Here is a 21371-nt window from a genome sequence, read left to right as displayed (position 1 = left end):
TCCATAACACAGACACCTGAGCCTTATGACTCTCTGAGTAATGACTCTGCAGGGAGATCTTTCCCAAGACTCCACCCCTCATTTCCAGTCCAGGTGGTCTGATGCCAAACTGCGTTGCTTCTCCAAACTCTGATAACTGACGGGCCTTTTTCCCTCTAATCTGATTTCTATTGAGTGAGTGCGGCAAGCAAGTGCTACTAAAGCCTCTCTATGGTGTGTTATAAATTTTACCACTGACACCTTAAAAGCCAACAGCCCCCACCCACCCCATCCCGATCTGACAGACTGTATAAACACACACGCTCCCCTCTTGCCCCTTGCCTGTATGCTGCTGCTCCTCCACCATCCTGCAGCCTAATGGGGGAGATAGTGTTACGAATGGAGAGGGAAGTGCCCCTATCATGATGTCAGACTTCCTAACGGCTGCTTAAGTGCTGCTTAAAAATGACCCCAGCACTTTCTGAATCTGAGCGCATTGTATCGCGGACTAATGATTACACGTGCAATGAGATGCGGCTTAATGAGGAAGCATTTTACGGTGGAAATGACTTAAATCTTCTTCTCCGGCTGTAGGCTCATTTGGTATTAAATGAAAGCAGTCCAGGCAAATGTCTGATGCATGCTGGGAAATGGAGATTAGTATGTATCTATGCTGCAAGGAGGAAAAGTGTCACAACTAGTAAATATCATTAGTTTGCAGATGCCGCTTTGTTTGATATTTTCTTATACACTGCTACACAAAAGTTTGGGGTAATGGCTGCTGAAAATTCAGTTTAGCCAACTCAGGAATAAATAAACTTTTAAATATATTAAAATATAAAATGGTTATTTTAAATGTAATAATATATCAAAATATTACTTTTTTCTTGTCTAAACACTTTTTATGGTTACTGTATATTTGAGTTGAATATATTTAACAAAGAGCAGGAGCGAGACTGTCAGTTAATATTTCAGGCTCAACTGAAATATCTCACATGTCACATCTATAAACAATATTGAAGCGAGTTATTGAAACAATGAGTATTTTCCATGTTTACATTTGCTGTTATTTACTTTCATTGTAAGCACCTCATTGTAACCCATATTTTTGCTTAAAAATTAGATAAGTAGAAGAAAGCAAGAAAGAAAGACAGAAAGAAAGAAAAAGAAATGAGGGATAAGTGGACGTTTTTAAGGTAATCAACATTATGCTGTCGACTGAGCTTTACTTTACTGAACCTGGAATTCTCCTTTCAGGTTTGTCCCTTAGACTCTGAAGGAAAAGCTTTGTACTATAGAGTAAAATTGGGTTCCCACTTCAGCAGAAGAAAGGCACATGTCAGTTGACATTTGAAAAGTAAGCACTTTTGCATACGCTCTAAATCTCTTTCTTTTTGGCTCTTAGTGTGTGAGTGAAAATGGTCGCTGTGCGGGCACTGATGGATGATGGTCTGGTTTTTCCTCTTCATCAGCCTGATCAGAAATGTGGCAGCCACCTCAGACAACCCCAGAGCTGCCGTGCTCTCTAAATCACTGGCCAAAGAGACAAATAAACATCTACTGCACCAGTACTGGAGCGAGTCACAAGCCCTGGCAGCCTATTTCTGTTTTAAAAAAGAACTCTTTTCTAGCTATTTTAGTATGTTTTCAAGTTTTATTTATTTCTGTGATGGCGAAGGGGAATTTTCAGCAGCAGTTACTCTAGTCTTTTGTGTCACATGATCCTTCAGAAATTATCCTAATATGCTAATTTGCTCAAGAAACATTTCTCAGTATTATCAATGTTAAAAAAAAAAATTGCGCTTCTTCTTTTGTGGAAACCATGCTACGTTTGCAAGAAGTTCAAAAGAACAGATTTTTGTTTTAATTTAGCAGATTTTTTTATTATTTGATCATTCTTATGCATCCTTGCTCCATAAATAAATAAATGGGAATGAAGGAATACAAAAATGGAAAGTAATAGCCTATATGCATCATTAGCTTATACTGTATATAGCTGTAATGATAAAACCTTCGTAATCATCGGGAAGAAGGAGGCGGGAACCGGCGGACACTCAACTGAAACTTTAATAATCCAAATAAACACAAAACAGCGCACCAGCCCCTCACGGACGACTGATGCGCACAAAATAAAACCAAAACATAAAATAAAGCCCAGGCCTGGTCCTCTCTCGTCCTTCACTGTCGTCGCTCAAGTTTTATATCCTTCTATCTCCTCCGTAGGCCTCGAGACCGATGGGTCGAACAGGTGTAGCTCATCTCCAATCACTCCACCGGCCTCGCTCCCACGTCCCTCGGCCCCGCCCCACTCATCACAATAGCCTATACATCATTCCCCGGGAACTGCTTCCACTTCACAACAGTGAGCACAAGCTAGATTAAAGTGATTATTACGTTTTGAATATGGCTAAATTTCTTGCAAAAATGCGTTGATTAGCTACAGAAGCCCTTTGTTCACCCCCGGAGCAGTGTGAGACACTTTTTTTAATGGATGTGCTTTTTATTAAACTTTTCATGGACCGATGGAGTGCAACACCCGCTGAGTGGCATCAAACAGCTTGAAAGATCCAAGACAATTTTTTAAATGACTCGATTTAAGGGCTAATTTTCTTTTTTTGGGGGTGAACTAACCCTTTAAATACAAACATCATGTCTTTTTAGGCAAGAACAAGACATGGAAACATAAAATATGTTTCATGGGGCTATATTTATATTTGTGATTACAAATCGATTAAAACATTATGATGAGAGAATTCTTGAGACAAAAGTCCGGATTTCTGACAGCGAACGCGGGTGCGCTCAACAAACCGAATGAGTTTCAGCGATGGCTCATCTGCACGCCTCTGATTGGCCATTGCATTCCTAAGCTCAACAGAATCGCGTGTGAGTAGTTTAATGCGCAAAACTGTAAAAACGCCTAAAATTAAATACGGTGCAACATGAGCAGATCTTAATCTAATGCCGCAAACGACACTTTCTATTCATTTTCAATTTGTTAGTAACAGATTTAATTTGTGCAGGAGCATTTTTGTCCAATTTAGTAGCATTTTTGCCATAAGACCCCGTTACCAACACGCTCTGCCTATGTATACACAGTTTTTCTGAAGTAAGTTTATTAGGAGCTGATATTCTTCTTCTTAATAACCATAATAATATAGGGGCAACTTGGCATGTTCTGCATTGTTTTTATAAATAATGATATAATTTATCCCAGTAAGGCTACATAAATTGTGCCTCGCTCTAGCTAGAGTGAAAAATTAATTAATTTTCCTCACCAGACCTCCTCCTCTCCAAAAACTTCTTTTGTCATGTCTTCTTCCATTATAACCACTTTTGAAATGTGTCTAATTTTAAAGAATGACTAACAGATTTTTTGATTATTTTTTCGATTTTGAGAAACATAATTATATCTTAGAATTAACAACTAGGCAGGCTATGCCTACTAAACCAAATTCCAAAGTTGACAGTAGAATCTATATCTAAAATATTCATTCATGAAACTAGACATTGTATGAATTATACTTATTGGCCTGTGCATTATAGTTAACACAACGTTTTATCCTTCAGCTAATTATCTATTTGTTTTGTGCTCTCTGATAAAAAAAAAGGACTCCCATTCTTCTCATTTGACTGACAGTTAAATAGTCAACCCCCAACCCCAGAAGACAAGAGTGTAATTATAGCAGGACTGCTTTTGTAATGTTAACCATAATGCGATTTTGAGACGCTCAACAGCACCATGTTATCTCCACCGCAAAAAGTCCTAATGATTACAGCCTGCTGCATTCTAGCTGAATGAGGTTGCATTTCAAAGAGACCCAGACAATACAAAGACAGGAAGACAAGAGCTAAGCCCAGACTGATTCCTAATGTTATGTACGTGACAGCGTTGCTTTTAAACGCCAACACACCTGCGCCATTCTTCGGTCCATTCCTGGATGAAACGACACAACAGGTGTCCATATCAGGTGCGCTGCAGCTGTGGATAGATGTGGCACAGCACAGCAGCGACATCATGTGGTAATTACGGTTATTTCGTTGTTCAGTCGAGCTGAAGAAAAAGTTGTCCTCTTCCTGGGGCTTCAAGCGTTTTCTAATAACCTGTAACTGACATAAAAATCGAATACTCTAGAAACGATTTATCCTTGTAACCTGAAAAGACTTTATCCGATTTTAGCAGCGCTGAGAAAAGTAACAGAGACCACGTGACAACGCAGTCTACGTGCTATGTGCTTTGAATATCTGTGCACATAAATAACTATAAAGAGAAAGTTGTAAACGTTTAATCTAAAATACAAAATTAAAAAATATTATTATCGCGTTTGAACAATTAGAAACAGCATCTAGGTCCCTTGAACTTTTGGTAGGAGCCTACTGTAGTGCAACTTCCGAAACACTAGAAGGCGCCAAACACAGGCGCTGATCTCTGATCAACGACATCATAGAGTCAGAAGAAGATTACAGGAAAAGCTGGGCGTCTATGCGAAGAATGAAATAAACAACACGATAAAAATTATAAATCATATTGCTGCGCTAATACTGACATTTAATCATAACCTTAAACACATTACATCGTTTCATCAAGACAGGAGGACATGGCGTTTGTCACAGCGAACTGGAACCCTCTGGGCGAGTCTTTTTACAGGTAAAATATCAGAACAGCTGAATCATTCTGTTTATTAAATGTGCAAGAATATGAGTGTATAAAGCATTGTCCTGCACAGATGTGTTCGTTTAGGTCCAGAGGAAGTGTAGCTTTTAAACTGGATGTTTGTTTTGAGGAGCCTCTGGTGTCATGTGACAGCTGTCATGAGTGGCACTGAATCAGTTAACAAACAGCACAAACGCCTTTGTCTTTCCTTCATAGAAGTAGCCTGGATTTAATTGCAACTATGACTGAATTAACTATTCTATTCTGGAAAAGTTCATAATACTGTAAATCTATTAGTAGGAAATGTTTATTCCAACTAGTTTTTTAAAGGGGTTTAGTTAAGGTTACAGTTCTTTTTTATTTACAGTTTGCTTTATGAAAACTACAATCACATAACTTGGCATTAAGACAAGAAAATGAATGCAAAGCACTGCAGAAGAATTCTGATTTATTTATGTTATGCTTTATTAGTTTTATTTTATACTTTATTGGTTGATTTTCGGGTAAATTAACTGCACAAGCAATCAGACATGGAAAAATATTTTTAATTATAGGTTTAATGTAGGCTATAGGTGCTGTATTTTTTGTCATGTAATTTCAGCTAATTTTGAAGACTAAGAATGTTGTCATTGCTAAGCATATCTCTGAAAACCCTAGATGTCCACTTTAAAGTACATTTAGACTTAAAGCTGTGGCATGTAAGACAAAACAGAATTGCTGGGTCCATTGAGGTTTTCCGGAATGCATGGGTTGTGTTTATCTAGGCAAACATATTAACCTAGCTTTTACAGTATGTTGTACAGCATGGCAGTCATACCAAGTACTATTATGCTTTTAACATTTTGCCTCCCCCTTCTTTTTTTCTTTTTCCTTAAACAGAAAGATTGAATTGTATGATATGGGCTGGAATCTGAAAGATGGCCTGAGAGAGTCTCTGGTTGCTGCAGCTCCATATGGGGGTCCCATCGGTGAGTTTTGGGTTAAATCAGCCCCGCAAAATCTTATGTATGATAATTTCTCGGTACAGTTTTGCAGAGTTCAAAGACTGACACTTCTTTCTGTATCAGCTCTCCTAAAGGGTCATAATCGACGTTCTTCCAGTGCCAGACCTCAGTTAGAGATCTTCTCTTCCTCAGGACTGCCTCTAGCCAGTTTTCCAGTAAGAACACACAGCTGCACAGGAAGGCTGCCTGATTAATTAAGATATGGCTTAGTGTGATTAGCAAATCATAAGACTACCATTTAGTTAAATAAATATGTGCAGCATTGATTTCCTAGTTTTTTATTATCCAGCGGTGTTTGTGGCATCTTTGAGCAGCTCAGTTTGCAGTAAATGCTGCTTCACATGAATTCATCTATGTACTGTATCTGCACTAAGTTTGGATTGTTTCTAACATGCATTAGGAAACTCAAATTGCAACAACCATCTTCCCATACTTGTTAAAAGAAGTGCTTAGACAACAAAGGAGATGCTTTATGGGCTCAATGTAGTTTTCTGTCTAAATAAAAGTTAGATGGTTTAATATAAAAAAAGAATTCTAATAAAAAGTAATATCACTGTTGTAATTAAAATAAAATAGTTTTTTCTTTTTTTACTTATTTTTTATTTACAATGAAATTACAAAGCAATATTTCTTATTTCATTTTTATTTCAATAATTGTCCTATTTTTATATTATTATTATTATTTTATTGCCATATATATACACATATAAATGCAAACCTTAAATTTTTTCAAGCTAATTTTAAATTAGAAATGTTATTGCAGTTCACTTTTTCCCCAGATTGAGCAGCCCTAGAACTAACTAATAGTTAATATTTTTTTGTTGTTGTTGAGAATACTATAATCTTGAACAAAAATTCTGTATAGTAACTTCACTCTTTGTCTGTCTCAGTGGAAGAGTGGAGTGGTGAAGCAGCTGGGCTGGACGGTGTCTGATGACCTACTGTGTGTTCAGGAGGATGGCACTGTGCTTGTCTACGATCTCTGGGGTGGCTTCAAGAGACACTTCAGCATGGGCAATGTCAGAATGCATACATTTGAAAAAGGATGCGTTTGTGATTCTTTAATTTCAAAGCATTGCTTTTTTAAATCAGTATTGATTTATAGCTGAGCCATAGCTTTGTTTCTCTCACAGGAAGTTTCTCAGAGTCAGGTGCTGGAGACCAAGATTTTCCATTCGCCATATGGGACAGGTGTTGCCATATTGACAGGTGCCTTGCGATTCACTTTGGCCACAAATATTGATGAAATAAAATTGAGGCGGTTGCCTGAGGTTCCAGGTAAAATATGCATTCTTTGTAATAACAATACAAAATTCCACAGTATTGTGAAAGATAATGTGTAAGTGAGATATAATTATTAAGGGTCTGTGTTTCTAACCCCTAGTGGTCTTTTTTTAATTTCAGGTCTACAGGGTGCGCCTTCATGCTGGGCAGTCCTGACACAGGACAGACAAAGTAAAGTGCTGGTGGCCAATGGATCTCAATTGTTCATCTTAGATAATACAGCCTGCACACCTGTGGTAAAGACCACTCACACACGCTCAAACTACACAGATATTCAGATACAATCAGTGTTTTATTACCTCATAAACAGCCAACATGGATAAGAGAGCACCCCGCTAAACAGTGTTTGAATATATGTGTGTGTTTGTGTGTTAGACTCCCCCCGGTCTCTCTCCACAAGCGTCCAGCATAGTTCACATGTGTGTCTCATTCAGTTATAAGTATCTGGCGCTCCTCACCGACTCTGGCCATGTGTGGATGGGTACATCCAACCTAAAGGTAAGTGAAACCCAGCAATATCACTTGTGTATTTTATTCACCAGTATACTCTGGTCACAGTGGTCTAAGTGATTGTTTTTCCATCATTCATTATTCATTCATCATTCATATCCACTTTAATTGATTAGTTTACTAATTTTCTAGTTAATTAATTGCTCTGTCTTAAGCCTTAATTACAGCCTTAATACTTTTGTACAACAAAGCAGCATCAGGCGAATGTTTTCTTGTGCAGGAGAAACTCAGTGAGGTGGACACTAACATCAAAACTCCCCCTAAACAGATGGCCTGGTATAGCACTCTTTTACTCTTTGCATGATATATGTATATTTGGTGTATGTTGTGTTTTCACGCACATAATTTATTTATTTATTTTTGCAGGTGTCGCAGGCCCAAGAGTCAGCAGCCATCAGCTGTGGTAATGTGGGATGGGCTCCTCATAGTGGTGGGAGAATGTCAAGAAACAATTCAGTACCACCTGGACGATGACTCCGTTCTGGTGCCAGAGCTGGATGGGGTTCGGATTATCAGTGGAACACACCATGAGCTTCTGCAAGAGGTCCCAGGTTAGTAAATTAAGTATATTGAGGAAATTCCACACTACCATTTAAAATTGTGGGGTCAGTCAGATTTTGACAGGATTAAAATATATGTTTCTGTGATGGCAATGCCACATTATCCTTCAGAAATCATTCTAGTAAACTGGTGTTCAAGAAACATAATATCAATGTTTAACACAGTTTTGCTGCTCAATATTTTTGTGAGTTTCTTTGATGAATAGAAAGTTTAAAAGAACAGAATTTAGCATTATAAAGGTCTTTAGTGTTACTTTTGATTTAATTTATCTTTGCTGAATAAAAGGAATAATTTCAATCAAAAGCTAAAGCAAAATCTTACTGACCCCAAACATCTGAGCAGTGATAATGTATATGGATTGCTGCCAGGTTCTACATCCCTCAAGCCCACTAGTGATTTGATTTTCCCATGATGCTCTGCAGGTGCATGTGAGGAGATCTTTAAAATTGCCTCAATGGCTCCTGGAGCATTACTTCTGGAGGCTCATAAAGAATATGAGGTAAGACACATTTGCTGTGTCGGGTACACATTATTAAAGTTCGACATTATTAAAGTTCGAAGAAATGTGAAAATGTAATACTTATTAATGACAATAAATGTACAGCTACTATTGAAAATTAGATACTTTTGTTAAAGTTATTGGGGTAAAAAATTGTTGTTAATTTGTCTTAGAGGTAAATATTTGGAAAATTAAAAAATATGTGTTTAAAATATTTAATTGTTGCCAGCAGAAAAAAAATCTCTGTATCCAAGGTACAGTTCACCTAAAAATGACATTTCCGTTTAGTCACCTTTAAGTTGTTCCAAACCTGTATGAGTTTCTTCTGTTGAACACAAAATAAGATATTTTGAAGATTGTGGTTAACTGAACGGTAGCCATTGACAATCAGCTATTTATTTCTACGTTTTGGGTGAACTATCCTATAGGTGCTAATTATGGCGGGTATATTATATCTCATGGCTTTTATGTTTGAACACATTTGCAGAAAGAGAGTCAGAAGGCAGATGAGTATCTGAGAGAGATTAAAGAGCAGAGTCTGTTGAGCGAGGCTGTGAAGCAGTGTGTGGAGGCCGCCGGACATGAACATGAACCTGAGACACAGAAAACACTCTTGAGGGTGAGCCATAAAGCTTAAATGCTGCGGGAAAAGAGACATTTCATTTACAGAGGGAATGACAATACACATGGGTTTTATACCTTCTCTCTCTCTTAATTGTTGTCTCTGCAGGCAGCCTCATTTGGGAAGTGCTTTTTGAGTAATTTTCCTCCAGAGCAGTTTGTCAGCATGTGCAGAGACCTGCGGGTGTTGAATGCAGTCCGAGACTATACCGTTGGAATTCCTCTTACCCACACTCAGTTCAAACAGATGACTTTGCAGGTGCTCATTGACAGGTGAGACCATTAGAGCATCTAATTCTGTGCAGAACAATTGTCTGTTTGCATTGCAGAGAATTGTTGTCATCACTTCCTTTAAAATGAGTAAAGTTGTAAAATAAGTGTGGCAAACCAGATTATTCATCTTCGCTCTTATTTGCTCTTTCTGTGTTTCAGACTGGTGTATCGTAAACTCTATCCGCTTGCTATTGAGGTTTGCCGCTATTTAAAGACTCCAGAATATCAGGGAGTGAGCCGAGTACTCAAACACTGGGCCTGCTACAAGGTGTGTGTGTGTGTGTGTGTGTGTGTGTGTGTGTGTGTGTGTGTGTGTGTGTGTGCGCGCGCGCGCGTGCGTGCGTGCGTGCGTGCGTGCTTGACTCGTTTTTTTAAAAGTCAAAATATATGAATGTTTTGATTTTTATTGATAAAACTATCAAATGTAATTCATTTTTATATAATTATTTTTATTGAATTAAATGATTTATATTATTCTCAAAATACAGTAAAAACAGTAATATGCTAAAGTGAAATATTAAAATATTAATTAACTGTTTTAAATAATGGTCTATTAACTGTTTTAAATAAGAGTCTTTACTGTCAATTTTCATCAATTTATTGCAACTTTGCTGAATACACCCTTTTTTTCTTTAACTGAAAGTTTTATTTAGCAAAGTTGCATTACATTTTCAAACTTGACAGTAAAGACTATTATTATTTAAAATAGTAATAATATTTTACTGTATTACTGTTTTTACTGTATTTATAATCAAATAAATGCAGCCTTGGTGAGCATAAGAGACTTCTTTCAAAAACATTATATCTTACTGACCGCAAAGTTTTGAATGGTCATGGACTACTTTTTTTACTTTCATTTTATGCCACTTTTGTGTCTCTTTAAAGTCCCCATTTATTATAAAGTTGATATCACAGTCATTTATGAGTTTTATGAATCCACAGACATCAGGTGTTTTCACAGATGTTGTTTACAGAACCTGTGGACATCTGCAGGTGCAGATGGGTTTCATTGTACTTGCTAAACCTTGTGAAGATGTGATGTCTTGTTCATTCTGAGAGGTTCTGATGTCAATCAGCTAAAACCCATAAAAGTTTCTTTGTGTGTGCTTTTTTAGGTCCAGCAGAAGGAAGAATCAGATGAAGTCATAGCAAAAGCTGTGAGTGTGAAGCTTGCTGATGCTGCTGGAATCTCCTACTCTGAAATCGCCACTAAAGCATATGAGAGTGGACGCACAGAGCTCGCCATTAAGGTACACACACACAGACTTCTAATAAAAACCAAGGGCCGTTGGTATTATGGGTTGTCAGTTAGTTTGTGTTGGTCTCTCTCTTTCAGTTGTTGGAGTTTGAGCCTCGTTCCGGCGAGCAGGTCCCACTGCTGTTAAAAATGAAGAAAAGCCCTCTGGCTTTGAGCAAAGCCATTGAGAGTGGAGACACAGACCTCGGTACACACACCTTCACATACATGTTCCAAAACCTCATGAACTGTCCACCTAGATACACTGCTTTTCTATTTTGTTTAAAAAAATCTTACAGACCCAAAACTTTTGAAATTAACTGTGTGTAATAAATTACAGCAAATAGTAGCTTGGTCAGATCACCTATGTGCATTAAAAAGATTTGATGTATTTTAAAGATTACATTGTTTACGATCCATTTGACAGGAATGAAAAATAGAGATGTCATCTGATGCTTAACTGAGCAAACACTCACACAAATGCATTAGAAACACACACTCTGTTACAGATACACACTTTGAATCATATCCAGAATCACTGGAGATGGGTTACCTGCATGCTCTCTTGTATGCTAGTGTACACAGTGGTTATGTACCTGAAGAATGAGCTGAACAGAGGAGACTTCTTCATGATGTTGAGGAACCAGCCTGTGGCTCTGAGCCTCTACAAACAGGTAAGCACATCTGCTTCCCAAAGACACACTGAACTGTGTCTCTGAACTGAGAACCATAGGCATTATTTATGACAAGAACATGCCCCATCTCTTTTTGAGCTAACCTATATAATGTTCATGAGCTAATGTTCATGTCTGGGAACATTGCAAAGGGCCACAATAAAATCTGATTGTTCCAAATCCCTCAAAATGCTCATATATGTACATCAAATCTGTTCTGATTGGCTAGGATTTTGTTGCATTATATATGGAAAAATGATTTCTGCCTAGTTCTTCCACTTCAGCACCCTAGTTGTTATCATTAACTACAGTAAAACTAAAACTACTGAAAGTTTTCATAATTGAAAAATACATATTATTACATGAAAAGCCTAAACTTAAATGAATATATATGAATATGTTGAAGTTCAACTTTCCAAAACTAAAAAGGAAATAAAAATAAATTATAGGTAAATATAAGTATTTTTAATAGACATAAGCACATAACAAAAAATGTTTTGTGTTTTTTTTTTTTTTCCACTGTTCACATTGTCATTGATTTTGTGTGTGTGTGCGTGCGTGCGTGCGTGCTTGCGTGTGTGTGTAGTTCTGTAAGCATCAGGAGCAGGATACACTCAAAGATCTTTTCAATCAAGATGATGATCACGATGAACTTGGCAATTTTTATGTCAAGGCCAGCTATAAAGAGCAGGTAGGTGTTTACAGTTCTTTCTTCCTCATTTTCTTCCCACTTCTGTGATTTGAATGACAGACGTGCTATAAAAGTGCTAAAAATGATGGTGGATCCATTTCCACCAATGTGTGGGGTTTGAAGGCATGCCTTCTTTGGTTTACACCTTCATTTCTTAATACTCTTCTATTGTTTTTAGTAACATGATTTTGCTAGTTGCATTGGTGGAAATGCATCTGCTAAGAATGTAAATGTACTCTACATATGTGTGTAATTGCAGAGACTGGAAGCTCGGATTGCTCTTTTACAAAGTGCTGTGGACGAGTACTACAAAGCCAAGAATGAATTTTCTGCCAAGGTGAAGACCTCAGACTGTCCTGTTACAGGCAGATTAGCAGCCTGGGTCAGAGTTCACTGTCAGTGTAGCCAGAACATTACATCTGTGAATTATTAAAAGGAATTATAGTCTTTCTTTCTTCTTTCTCCTCTCTCAGACAACAGAAGATGAAATGCGTCTTCTGCGGTTTCAGAGGAAGCTAGAGGAAGAGAAGGGTGAGTTGCTCGTGGGATTCTCCCTTCATGACACTATGACCACGCTGCTGTCTGTGGGACTGCACAAACACGCCGAACAACTTTACAAAGACTTCAGAGTCCCCGACAAGAGGTGTGTCTTCTGTTTATAGTTTTACTTATATGATTTATAGTGTCTCCTTCTGTGGCACTGTTTTTATTTTGTTTTAATGAAAGAATAAACCTTGAACAACATTTAATTCATTTCCCAATGGCAGTGTTGAGAATCTCGACCAGAGCTAATATTGTCTACTGTAATTAAAGACAGCAGTTGTAATGTAATGTAATGGGCCAGTTCTGACATTCACATGCCTACTGTATGTACTTTCGCCGATGAACATGAGTTATCAGGGAAACTCTGACTGGTCTGTGGCTACAGAGCAATCTGCAGTGCGCTGTGTCCTGAAACCTTGGCCAGCATTGAGGTTTTTTTTAGCTATTAGTACTTAAATTGTTTTTCTGTGTGATTAGAGACAGTCTAGACTTCACTTCCCACCTATGCCCATGACCCAGACTCTGTGTCCCAATGACTGCATACAGCCCACCAGACTTGCCTTTTTGAGATGCTTTAATCACTATTTGGCCATCATCAGAGTCACTCAGATGTTTTCGCTTGTCCATTTTTTCTGCCAACTTATGAATGTAAAGAACTGACTGTTCACTTGCTGTCTAATGTATCCCACCCCTTGACAGGTGCCATTGTAAAGATATAACCAATGTTATTCACTTCACCCATAGTGGTGTTAATGTAGTGGCTGATACATATATACTGTATGTTTCTGAATTAAGAATAATATAATGTGAATAGAGGTCCTAGACGCTGAGATAGTCCCCATCCCCCTGCAACCCTGCAGAAGATAAGCAGTAAGGAAAATGGATGGATGGATAAGGTATAAGATATTGATATGAGTGAAGGTGTTTCTCATTATCAGGTTCTGGTGGCTGAAGTTAAAGGCTCTGGCTGAGAAGGAGGACTGGGAAGAGCTGGAGAAATTTGGCAAAAGCAAAAAATCTCCTATTGGATATCTGGTAACTTGTGTCCTATGATATGAATTATTCTTAGACTTGCTGTTGTGAAGTATTTATAATCGTCTTTCTCTGATTACAGCCATTTGTTGAGGTGTGCATTAAACACCATAACAAATATGAAGCCAAGAAATATGTGTCTAAAGTCACACCTGAGCAGAAGGTCAAAGCTCACCTTGCAGTGGGGTAAGAGTTTGTTCTGAAATGTATTAGGCATTTTCTTCTTCTTCTTCTTCTTCTTTTCTGAAAGAAATTAATATCTAAAATTAGCAAGGACAAATTAAAGGGACCAAAAAAATACAAATTAGTAAGCAGCACAAACATTTTCAACATTGATAACAATTAGAAATGTTTCTTGTGCAGCAAATAAGCATATTAGAATGATTTTTGAATGATCATGTGATACTGAAGACTGGAGTAATGATGCTGAAAATGTAGCTTTCCCATCACAGCAATAAATTACATTTTAAAATATTAAAATAGAAAAGTTATTATAAATTGTAATAATCTTTCACAATATTAATCTTTGTACTATTTTTTGATCAAATGCAGACATGGTGACTTTTTTCAGCAACATTAAAAAATATTTCCTACCCCAAAACTTTGATCAAAAGTGTACATTACTGTTCATGATTAAGAACCACAATAAATATTGTTGTCTCTCACACAGGGATATAGAGGGTGCTGCAGAGGCTGCTATCGAGAGGCGTAATGAATCAGAGATCAGTACTGTTCTGTCACGCTGTTCAGCCACCACTGATCATCTTCTGATGGAACGTCTCAACCGTGCTAGAGCCACTGCTGTCAAAAAGTGAGCCTGTACGCTTCTTTCCTGCTCAGCTCAACTGCATTTGCTGCCCAACAGTGAACCACTGTGCACCCATTCTCCTGCACAAACCAGCTCGCAGCTGAATTTGCTTTTGAGGCTATGTAAATTCCTCCTGATGTAATGGAACATTGTCATTAAAATTCTGCACAATGAAGGAAATTTCTTGGGTGCATGTCAGCTGTTTATGTTTTTGCTGTGTCTGTCGGACAGCTAGAAGCGGTTCCTATCTTGCATTTACCTGTAAACCATAAAAACATTTGTACCTATAACTGCATTATGAACCATTGTTTGTGTGTTGTATAATCAGACTGTCTTTGATCGTATGTTCATGCCTGTGCTCTGTAGAGATTATGCCTTTATCAATATAACAAAACACTTGTTATTTTAATTAAAACATGATTGTATACCAAAACGTGTTGAATGCAATGTGTGCACATAAATCACACTGTTGGTTCTTTTTAGAACAATCATTCTTTTTTGTCATCATGACCAAGTATTGAGGGACTGGGGTCAAGCTCCTCTCTCTTGCACCTTTATCCTTATTTTAGGGTGTGTTTAAACCAAATGCATGAGACAAGAGGGGAGACTTAGGTCTCTGCAGAGCAAAAGTGGGCGTCTATCACCTTGTGGGTGTTTTCAAACTGCTGGGTGTTTCTAAATCATGCAATTTAAATGAGCCCCCTTACCCAACCCCACCCCTAAACCTAACGTCACTATGACGTCAACCAATCAGGTATCATGGTTTGATATCTGGTAACTCCCATTACTTTCCTGCAGAGACCTAAGAGGGCGCTCTATTGTCACTGTCACGTCACGTGACATTTACAGGCGGAAACGTTGCAAAGTTGGAAACTTTTTGCAAGAACAGCGACCAAAGAGGATATAGTTTAAAAAGGTAAGACAAAACGTCTTGGTTTGCAGGAAATACGATGTCCAATACAAACTGTTTCCACAAAAGCTGCATGCCTTCTTTATCACGTGATTTTGTAGTTCAGTCTTATCCAAAATTGCTGCTCTTTACAGTTCTTATTGTTTCTCTTGGTTTTGTTGGTGTAACTTCGTTAAATGAAACATCATAACGGTATATGTCTTAAAAAATCCATTGTCTTAAAGCCAATTTTTCAGTACATAGTCGATTAATGTTGAAGAGTTTCCAGTGTATTTCAATAACAGATGAGTCGTGTAGACACGAGCGTGATTAACGACAAATTGTGAATGAGCAATGCTCTGTATGACTGTCATTTAACATTAATTCGTCAGCAAGTGTCAAATGAATTATCGAGGTGATTACGGTTATGATTATGAATACAGTTACATTGTATTAATATACAATCAGCTGTCACGTTCATTCGTAGCTCAAACAAAGAGAAATAATAATTTATTTAGGTTAATAATCCATATTAAATGTATTTTATGTACTCAATAATAGTGTGGCTATCAGTGCAGCATATTTGTTTCGACCAATGGCGTGTGTTTGGGGGAGGACTAAATTTTTGCTCGACCAATAACAGACGACCCATAACAGACGGGGGCGGTGTTCTGGGGAAATCAGTTTGACTACAGTTTTTTTTTTTTTTTTTTTTTACATATCTATCTTACATATTTATACATATCTATTTATTTTGTAAGAGTTTTTTTTTTAATTCTGTTATAAATATCATAATGCCTGCTAAAATAAAGCTTTCAAGTTTAGTTTATTCTAGAGTGTAAACTACAAGAGCATGTGTCTTCTTGTACTGAACTTTGTTTTCCTTGATCTTAACTAAGCAGTTTCTAAGGTAAAGGTTGTTTGAGGACGTCATACAATTACTTGAACTTCACTTGTGCGTTTCAGGTCATGTCATCCATAAAAGTTGAATCTGTTATCAAAGAACAGAATGAAGTCGGTGAAAGTCCGGTCTGGGAGGAGAAGGACTCCACTTTGTTGTACGTTGATATTATGGGTAAAAGGGTCAGCCGGTGGAACTCACTGACCAATCAAATAGACAGCATTGCCACAGGTAAGCCTGAAGACATGGAAAGTTTAGTTGTATGTGTGGGCTGCATTTTTAGTGACTTTCAAGGAAAATGCAACCAAATAATTAATTCCCAAAATAAAAATCATGTTGTTACTGTTTTGAGTTTGCATTTTATTTAAAGGTGCATTACACATTGATTCAAATTAAATTAGCATGCATTATAATGTCGATGAATTCAAATGTCTTCTCTTTGCACAGAGAAACTTGTAGGCTCTGTGGTTCCACGGCGGGCAGGTGGTTACGTCATCGCAGAGGGAACTCGGTTTGCATTTGTTGACTGGGTAAAGCGTTCAGTTACACCTGTCGCCAATGTTGATGACAGGGAAAAACCAAACACCCGCTTCAATGATGGAAAAGTAGATCCAGCTGGCAGGTTTTTTGCAGGTACTGTGTGAGAGAAATCAGTGTTGTGATCTTGTGACAGTTTGTCATTTTGCATTGTAGTTTTGGTTTTTACAGAATTTACAGAAGCTGATAATAGTTTCTGGCTGAATATAAAGATGTAGTTCACACAAAAATAGAAATTCTGTCATCATTTACTCAGCTTTATGTCATTCCAAACATGTATGCATTTTTTCTTCTGCTGAATACAAAAGAAGATATTATGTAGAATGTATGAAGAACCAAACAGTTTTGATTCCCAATGATTTCCTTTGTATGCATACAAGTCAATGGGAACAGAAACTGAAGAAAGAAAGTCATACAAGTTTGGAATGACATAGGGGTGAGTAAATGATGAGAGAATTGTCATTTTGGGGTTAACTAAACCTTTAATTCTTTAAATAAACCAGTTGAATTATTCCCATTTGGACTGCGTCATTGGCACTTCTCCTTTACTTGTGTGCAGGTACCATGGGTTTGGACATGAAGCCTGATGTGACGGATGGGGCACTATACACCCTTCTTCCTGACCACTCTGTTGTCCAGCATTTTGACCAAGTGCACCTCTCCAATGGTTTGGACTGGTCACTGGATCACCGCATCTTCTACTACATTGACAGCCTGGCGTTTATGGTGGAGGCGTTTGATTATGACATCCAGACAGGAGGGCTGTGTGAGTTTGTTTCGCATTGCATTGGACTGTGGTCTTGATGTAAAAATTAAGATAGAGTGGTTTTGTAAAATCTGTGTATTTATTTATTTCTGTTTAAGCTAACCGCAGAATGGTTTACAACATGGAGAAAGATGAGGGCACACCAGACGGTATGTGCATAGACACAGAGGGCAAACTGTGGGTTGCCTGCTACAATGCAGGAAGAGTGCTGCGTATCGACCCACAAACAGGTGTGTAACATAACATAGTTAAAAAGTCTCCACAATGTTGCTTCCATAATTGGCCTTTAAATTCATGTTTATGACAGAAACATTCCCATATTTAAATGTTCATACACAAAGTTTCGTATCTCTGTTTCCACAAAAAAAAAGAAAAAGAAATTAAGCATCACAACTGTTTTTAAATTGAGATGAGTCTAAATGGAAATCAAAGATCAGTCCAATCTTTCAGTTGTTGAACGGTAATGGGCTTCCCTTCAAAGGCAAACGGCTGCAGACAGTGAAACTACCAGCTGAGAAAACCACTTCATGCTGTTTCGGAGGGAAAGACTACAGTGATCTCTATGTCACCTCAGCGTATGCAGGCATGGATGCAGATTCACTGGCCAAGCATCCGGAAGCTGGCTGCATATTTAAGGTATATATTAATCCTATTTCATATCATGCTCAAAGTAGCTTGACATCAGCTCTGACACATAATGACATTATGTGCTTTATTCCTATCATAGGTGTCTGGTTTAGGAGTGAAGGGCATCCCACCATTCTCTTACACTGGATGAAAACAAAGGAAAAATTGTTATTGAAAGCCTCATGATCATTTTGCAGTCACGATACAACTTTATTGTTCTAATCATGCAGTATATTTGATACCTGCACCTCATAATATTAGAAAAATCGTACCTTTCTAATATTAGACAATTAACCGGCACAAGCATTTTGTAAAAAAAAAAAAAAAATGTAATTGCATGTGTAATAGGAATAGGAATTTAATGTTATTAAATTTAAATAATCTACTCAAAGAGCAATATGTGACTTTGCACACATTTCAGGACATTATTTTAAGGGATGTATTTTTGGGTCATTTAGGGTAACTTGTATATTAACCACAAATGTGAGGTTGGTTTGGCTCTGCTGCTGAAGTTAGTCAGATGATCATGATTTTAAAATGTAAGTAATTGTGATTGACAATTTCCCTTCCATGTCCAAATGACAAACTGTTCAAACTATTTTACATCCATAATCTGTATTTCAGAGTAAAACTGTCAGGGATCTGGAAGGAGGACCCTATTGCATTGTGAGATAATGAGGGTTTATTAACCAAAACAGACAAGAGAGATACAAGAGGGTAGTGAAGTGCACAAGTGATTCCACAACAGGAACACAGTAAACAAACAGCTAGGGAAGGCCACTGGGACAGCTTCAGAAAACAACAGGTAGAATACTTTGGCAACAGAGGGGGCGGCAAGACCAGGCTGATGGAAAACACCACACAAGGCACCATAGAGCAGAGCTTACACACACACACTTGTTGACTGCCGACTCTGAAGCAGACCAAGTGCCAGGCAGGTAGAACCAGGTCAGGAACTCGAAGACAAGACTAGACAGGACAAAGCTCCTCAGAAACAAAACAATTTTCCCTTGTTCCCAAGACAAGGGAAAATAAATCAATGAACTAATAAAGACTAAAGTAACAAAATAAGTAAGAAACTATTACCAATTTAACCAACTTCGAGTATCAAACAAAACCAAGACTCAGGACTAGAAGAACTAAACTATTAAAAAAAAGAAAAAGAAATTACTAAAACAAGGAGCAAGACAAGAACATGGAACTACGAGAACTAGACGCCACAAGACCAACTGGGAAAGAGACAGAGGAGGTGAAAATGACCACAAACACAAACCGGTAAGGGGTACTATAAATAGGGAGGAAAATATATGGGGGACAGGTGAGCACAATTAGACTAACCAGGCTAACAAGAGGGCGTGGTAGAAAGGAAACAAGGAGGAGGGGCTAAAGGAGCACATGGCCGAGAAAACAATTAACAAGGCCATGTGCTAACACAAGAAACAAAACAAAACAGAGTGAGAGTGCAAAACCCTGACAAAAACGATTTCAGTGAGAAAATGTGGAACAGGACCTGATTTTAGTGGGAAAAGTTGCTGTTATATGCCAAAATAATGGTTGGAAGGAAGAGGCTGAAAATAAAGGGATTTATGCATTAAAAGTCCCATTTTTGCGCTTCTTTGAAGCTTTGATTGTGTTTACAGTGTGCAATATAACATGTGTTCATGTTTCGCAATTCACCTATCTTTATACCGCTGTTTTCACTGTCATAAAAACGGGCTGATGACTTCCTTGTTCTATGAAGTCCCTCCTTCAGAAATATGTAAGGAGTTCTGAGTGGGCCAGCGGTTCCTGTGTTGTGATTCGACAGCAGCTGAGCGCAGGCTGCCCTCCAGGAAACGCGATTGGGTTCGTTTTGAGAAGCAAGTGGGCAGGAGCATGTGAATCAGAATCAGTATCAGAATGAGCTTTATTGCCAGGTATGTTCACACATACGAGGAATTTGTTTTCGTGACAGAGCTCCGCAGTGCAACATAACAGCGACAGAACAAAAAACACAATAAGGAATAAAAAATACAAATAGGTGGGTAAGGATTGACAATATACAAATTGACAATGTATGGCAGGTATATTTAAATGAGCATTTATGTATGTACATGTATATTATGTGGAAAAATTTTAACTGTACGTTAAGTATGTGTGTTTGGATAAATAAGTGTATGTGTATATAAATATAAATATAATTAGTATAGTGTGTTCCATGTATGTACATGTATATTATGTGCAAAAGATTTACGTGTACGCTGGAGATGTAATCACAGGAGCGTTTTTACTGACGAGATGCGCATGAAAATCTCTTTTGATTTTTTTGCACAGCCCTAACATCTAGTTAACAAAGCTAAATAGTGTTGCCCTTTGTGTAATAAGTTACAGAAACTGTTAAACGAACCAACTTAAATAATAAAATACACTTCCGGTTGTGGTCCATAAACAACGCCTTCTCCAGACAAAGAGGGAACTGCTCCATCTTTCAGGAATAATCTTTGTGCGAATCCGGCATCAAACTGATTGAGATTGAGGAAGCTGTCCTCTGCAAGCTGTCCTCAGCAAAATGTGCTGCACATAGTTTTACATGTGGATTATAATTTTCGGGAACCGAGTTAGACATAAATTGTAACCATTCATCTCCAAGTACAGCGTCCCTGGGAAGGCCAAACAAAGATGATTGGACTCCGAGATGAAAATAACAGCGTTTCGACGACATGGCGACAAACGCAACTCTTCCTCTTCTCCGTCGGAGCGCAACAAGGCCACGCCCCCTTTTTTGGGTATTGATGTGGGCGGAGGTTAGGCAAAAAACTGCTTTAGTGACGTCATTACTGCAGGAACTAGAGGGATGTAATCCAAACGGGTCGTTCATTGTAGGCGAATTCTGTTAAATAAAATATCTCGCTTGGCATTGAACTTTGAGCATTAGAATTTTACAGATATTTTTTATACTCTAACAACAACATTACACACCAACTAAAGTTTAAAACATGGGATCACAAAGAACGGGACCTTTAAGAAGGGTGAATAGGATCGGTTTCGTGTTGACTTTAAGGATACTAAGTAGACCTAAGGGTTGTGGTGCAAAGGTTGAATGGATTCATTCGTTTTGTTTGTTGGTTTGCTGTTTTTGTGAATCTTTCAGCATAACCTGAAATAATAAGATAAAAGTTTTGAATTTAAATAACCTCTGGAATTGTAGATTTCAAGAGTTTATAATCATATTCAAATTTTCCAAACTATCCATTAAACTTACATTATATAAACGTATCATCACATACAACAAACATGAAGTGGAC

General features: G+C 37.8%; 2 protein-coding genes across 2 annotated transcripts; both read left to right on the top strand.

Moving 5' to 3' along the window:
- Positions 1 to 4380: 4380 nt before the first annotated feature.
- Positions 4381 to 14555, top strand: vps16 (VPS16 core subunit of CORVET and HOPS complexes). The gene is made up of 22 exons (XM_059571587.1): positions 4381 to 4624; positions 5510 to 5598; positions 5698 to 5789; positions 6525 to 6653; positions 6768 to 6912; positions 7039 to 7154; positions 7294 to 7416; positions 7649 to 7704; positions 7795 to 7979; positions 8412 to 8488; positions 8976 to 9107; positions 9219 to 9382; positions 9542 to 9650; positions 10498 to 10632; positions 10719 to 10827; positions 11196 to 11293; positions 11880 to 11984; positions 12244 to 12321; positions 12458 to 12627; positions 13466 to 13562; positions 13642 to 13745; positions 14230 to 14555. Exons 1-22 carry the CDS (start codon positions 4575 to 4577, stop codon positions 14372 to 14374), a joined length of 2508 nt encoding a protein of 835 aa, XP_059427570.1. The 5' UTR covers positions 4381 to 4574; the 3' UTR covers positions 14375 to 14555.
- A 599-nt stretch (positions 14556 to 15154) lies between these two features.
- rgn (regucalcin) lies at positions 15155 to 18396 on the top strand. The gene is made up of 7 exons (XM_059570249.1): positions 15155 to 15283; positions 16223 to 16388; positions 16605 to 16790; positions 17254 to 17460; positions 17559 to 17690; positions 17942 to 18096; positions 18188 to 18396. The coding sequence occupies exons 2-7, from the start codon at positions 16226 to 16228 to the stop codon at positions 18236 to 18238; spliced, it is 894 nt and encodes a 297-aa protein (XP_059426232.1). The 5' UTR covers positions 15155 to 15283; positions 16223 to 16225; the 3' UTR covers positions 18239 to 18396.
- The last annotated feature ends 2975 nt before the right edge of the window (positions 18397 to 21371 follow it).

Source organism: Carassius carassius, chromosome 17 (genome assembly GCF_963082965.1).
Source record: "Carassius carassius chromosome 17, fCarCar2.1, whole genome shotgun sequence".
In the NCBI taxonomy this organism is placed as follows: domain Eukaryota; kingdom Metazoa; phylum Chordata; class Actinopteri; order Cypriniformes; family Cyprinidae; genus Carassius; species Carassius carassius.
The sequence above is the reverse complement of the archived record's forward strand: the minus strand, read 5'-3'. Positions and strand labels throughout refer to the sequence as shown.